The sequence below is a fragment of the Trematomus bernacchii genome, unplaced genomic scaffold (assembly GCF_902827165.1).
Source record: "Trematomus bernacchii unplaced genomic scaffold, fTreBer1.1, whole genome shotgun sequence".
NCBI classification, from domain to species: Eukaryota; Metazoa; Chordata; class Actinopteri; order Perciformes; family Nototheniidae; genus Trematomus; species Trematomus bernacchii.
This window is the reverse complement of record NW_022987668.1, coordinates 3397902-3402754: the sequence shown is the minus strand read 5'-3', so window position 1 is coordinate 3402754 and position 4853 is coordinate 3397902. Positions and strand designations below refer to the sequence as shown.

Sequence of the window (4853 nt, the reverse complement as noted above, 5' to 3'; positions counted from 1 at the left end):
CGTGACAGTTTGTGTGTGTGTGTGTGTGTGTGTGTGTGTGTGTGTGTGTGTGTGTGTGTGTGGTGTGTGTGTGTGTGGTGTGTGTGTGTGTGTGTGTGTGTGTGTGTGTCTGAGAGACAGTTTGTGTGTGTTTGTGTCTGCGTGACAGTTTGTGTGTGTGGTAATAAGATCGCAGTTTTTTAGTTTGAAACATTTTTTTATTATTGTTTTTTTAACTTTTCATCATCTAATATCTTATCAAAACATTTGCACATATAAAATTCTTACACGAAGAGTTTTTCTTATTTTCTTCCCAAAGATTACCAACATACAAAATATAACAGAGAGGCTTGCTGCTAAGAATACAATATGTTTCTAAGTAATACAAATAAAAATAAGTACTGGCGTAGGCTAATACAAAACGATAGCATATTAAACTGGAATCAAAGCGAGGACATATCATTTAAAAAAAAATGCACCATTTCGTTATTTAAACGAGGGTCATTTGGAAACCTCTCGGTGCTAAAAAACAAACAACAAAAGCTTCAGAAAGTTGTGTTTATTAAAACCCTGTAACCCTGAGGAAACACTTTGGATTTACAGTCAGCGTCGTGCATTTCAAAACCTCTACCTCCAATTTCTTTATTTCTTGTGCGTAAAGATGTATGAGTTTCCCCCGCAAAATAAAAACAAGTTAAAAAGTGAATTCACCTTTGGAGATAATCTGCACGATATGGCTTCTTATCCTACAAACATTGCATTGTTTTTGGATGTTTCTGTACAAAGTAAAACATTATTTGACCAACTTTACTGCAAGTCAGCCACTATGTCAATGTGTTTCTCCTTTAAGCGCCAAACAACATTTTGGTAATGTGCATTTTCATAAGTTAGGCTATTTTCTCTTTTAGGTAGCTATTATAAAACCCTGTAATATGTTTACCCTGTGGAAATAAAACCCTGTTTTCTCCAAAAGACTCTCCAACCATGGCACCGTTCACCCCTACAAACCGGAAGTCTAAAAATGTCCTAAATGTCACCATGAGAGATGTGAGACCACTGGAGGTTAGCTAACCTAACGACTCAATTAATTAAATATCAGACTAAAATTAGATGCATTCTTTTCATAACATCATATTTATGAACATTTAAAAGTTGGAATATAAAGCACCCTGGATCAGTTTAGCATTTGCAGTTTTGGAGAGTTAATGCGCCAAACATAAATAGCATTTGGTAACAGAACATGTACATTTTAAAAAATATTGACAGAAAGAACCTCTTGAATCTGAACATTTAGTCAAACGGAGGATATGTCCATGAGAAACACATTAGCTTGTTTTTATGGATTTGAATGCACTTTTACGCGCATTTCCTTCCTCAAATGTCAGTTCTGTATGCTTGAGATGTGTTCCCAATGAAGTCTTTTCATATTCTCGTATTGTTTACATGTCCTCGATTGCAATTTCTTTGAACTACAAACAACATTCGGTCAACTGTAGAAGTGTGAAGCAAATAATAACCGCATGAAGGAGATTTAAAAAGAACCATAATGGTGGATAAACATGTACCCACATTTCTCTCCTGTCTTCAGGCGGTTTTCGACGCCTTTGCGGTACTATCACTGTTGTTATTAGTGTCATTAGTGTTGTTGTTATTTATTTCCGCCGCCTTCTTGTTCTTGCTCCGTCCTTTGGTGTTGGGCAGCTTGTTGTCCTTCTTCCAGCGCATACGCCGGTTCTGGAACCACACCTTTACCTGCCGCTCGCTCAGGCAGAGCACGTGGGCCACCTCCACACGGCGGCGGCGCGTGAGGTACCGACTGAAGTGGAACTCCTTCTCGAGCTCCAACACCTGCTGGCGCGTGTAGGCCGTGCGCATGCGCTTTGGATCCGGGCCCGTGTGGTTGGGATTAACTGCAAATAAAACATGAATGAAAAAAATACATTAATAATAATACAACAAAAATAATTATAATGAATAAGATGTTATTATTAAATATGTTTTGTATTATTAATATTATTTGTATTATCAAGATTATTTGTATTATTAATAATACAACATCATTATAATTATAAAAACAGGGAAAGACAATTAAGGCCAGATATTTTTTATTATATTTCATTACATCTATTAAGTAAGAGTATAAATGAATTATAATGTTCAAAATTAAGACGGGGAAAAAGAATTAGAGTAAGATCATTTCATCCCGTTGTTTTTATTTAATAGTTTTCTTTTATTTTAAACAATATATAACCTACAGACAAGCATTTTAAAATGATATTTAAAAACAATTAAAATATATTGCAGGTGTTATCATGTGGTCAATTTTTAGTGTGTTCATCTTTATTTGTGGTTGACTGGGAAGACGTCCAAGAACGAGCCTCTTACTTTTAACTTGCTGCTCTTTGTACAACCGCAGCGTACACACAACACACACTACACACACACAACACACACACACACACACACACACACACCAAACACACACACACACACACTGCGCGGGCACTGTGGCAGGGCCATAAAACTTTATAGGGGTTGTAATTCTCTCTGACTCTCACGAGATCATAAATAACTCGACAACAAAAACGGTGCTCACAAATGGACACTAGAACACAAGAAAGAGAGACAGAGAAGAGAGAGACAGAGAAAGAGAGACAGAAAGAAGACAGAGTGACAGAAAGAAAGACAGAGAAAGAAAGAGCTAGCAGACAAAACAAAACGTTAAACATGGCCTGAGCTCTGCCTTCACAACCTCATATTTGCATCTCTCATATTTATTTATTATTACAATAAGCAGTATTTAATTTCAGTGTACAGTATTTCATTTTGACCATATTTTAAACTCATCTTATTCTATTTCACTTGCAGATATTCCCTTCTCCTGCATTTGCACGATCTCTTTTCACTCTTTTCTTTCTACTCTGTTTCTTCTTGCACTTCTATTGTCTTATTTATTCGTTTTATCGTTGTATGCCCATATATTTATGTTGCATTGTTGGAGGAGCCTGGGACTTAAGATTTGTATTGCCATAACACTGCAGCTACTCTGCATTATGACAATAAAACATTTGAATATAATTGGACTGAGGGAAACTGACACAGAGAGGATGAAGAGAGGTTAATTGGGATGATAGAAAGATCGAGGCTGTATCTCCACATGAGCGATGTGCACTTTCTTCATCCACGGGTAGACAACAATAGGGCGGCTTGTCCTTCCCCTGGCAGGCCGTTTTCCCTCTGCACCTGAGCGGGCTTTGTACAGGTCATCCAGGCCTGGCACTGCAGCTCCCCCACCGAGAACCGGGCCTCCTTCCCGGGCACCTCTGCCTCCCTGTAGCCGGTGCGTAATGGCGCACCTTGGTGCAGCGCCTGGTCCTCTCCATCCTCCCGGCGGCGCCCCTGCAGAGAGTGATAACCGGGTTGTGTGGTGTGTATGGTTGGCTGATATGTTCCTCCATAACCTCCCACTGTCCTGAGGGTTTGTTGTAATACCCCCCTTGCTCACTAAAATTACTGTAATCTTCTTCACAAGGCGGGAACTGCGGCTCAGCGTATTTACAGCTCACCACGTAGGACTCCATGATTGATTTATAGCGAGGCTGGTAGGAGAATACTAATTTTTCTTCTCTCTCCCCTCTCTCTGTCTCTTTCTCCCCCCTCTGGCATCCAGCCATCCTGCGGCTGTCAAATAGACGGACGGCCGCGCGGGACAAACGTGACCCCGCGGCCGGCCAATCAGAGGGGGCCCCTGCGGGTTGTTTATGTCAGACGTAATGGATAATTTGAAGTAAAAAAATAAAATGTTCATTACGGGACTAATGAAGCTATGCTGGCGGAGAGGAATGTTTAAGATTAGATGTTTAAGGAATGGGAGAAATAGCTTAAAAAAAATCTTATTTCTTATATTTCAATTTCTTCTGCACTTTTTTTTTTATTGTTTTATGATTTATTTATTTATGTTGCATTGTTGGAAGAGCTTCAGAATGTCATTGCCAATACGCTGTGGCTATTGTGCATATGAAAATAAAGCCTTTGAATCTTCAGTATTTGGAGATATCTGCCATTTAAAGACTCTAATATTAAAAAAAGGGTTGTTTTTAGTGATTGTTATCCATCAATGTATCTATATATCTCTCTAACTATCGAAATATCTATATATATATCCACCCCATCCATTCATCTTTCTATCAATCTATCATTTATCTTAAAAACGGTACTAATGAAGTTATGCGTGGGGAAAGTGTTGGAGCAATAGATGTGTTTAGGCTTTGAAAAATGACTAAGATGCCCCAAAAAAATCTGCTATTTGAAGACTTTCGATCCATCCCATCTTTCTATCTATCTATCTATCTATCTATCTATCTATCTATCTATCTAGTCGATCGTATTCTATCTATCTATCTATCTATCTATCTATCTATCTATCTATCTATCTATCTATCTATCTATCTTTCCATCTGTCCATCCATCTATCCATCCATCCATGTAATTGTGCATCTTCATCCCCCCTCCCTCAACCAGCACCAATTGAAAGCACTGACTGTAGATTTATGACTTTTAGCTGCCTGACTTTAACCCCCACACACAGATGGCCTGAAAATTAATCTGGCCCATATTGAGTGACCACATTTGGCCTTGTGACGAGTCAAAGGCTGGACAACAAAACCGAAAGGCCTCAAATTAAAAGAAAGAGATAAAAGGTTCCCAGACAGTGACTAGTAGTTGGCTTGTTCGGGTTGGGGTCAGCTCGAGGTGTCCAACCGGCCAATGGGCTTCTTTTAAAATGCTTAGAAAAATGATGCAAACGCCTCAGAGCAATGACACAGGGCTGAGAAATGAACGCAATTAAACAGAATCTTAACGGAATACGTGAA

General features: G+C 39.0%; 1 protein-coding gene across 1 annotated transcript; it reads right to left on the bottom strand.

The window, feature by feature from the left end:
- Nucleotides 1-231: 231 nt before the first annotated feature.
- On the bottom strand, nucleotides 232-3896 carry LOC117487218 (homeobox protein Hox-D4b-like). Its single transcript, XM_034135889.1, is given in 7 exon segments — nucleotides 232-1889; nucleotides 2475-2484; nucleotides 2576-2584; nucleotides 3137-3181; nucleotides 3183-3212; nucleotides 3214-3444; nucleotides 3447-3896. Coding segments are annotated over 7 exon segments (858 nt in total). The 5' UTR covers nucleotides 3654-3896; the 3' UTR covers nucleotides 232-1563.
- Between the last annotated feature and the right edge of the window lie 957 nt (nucleotides 3897-4853).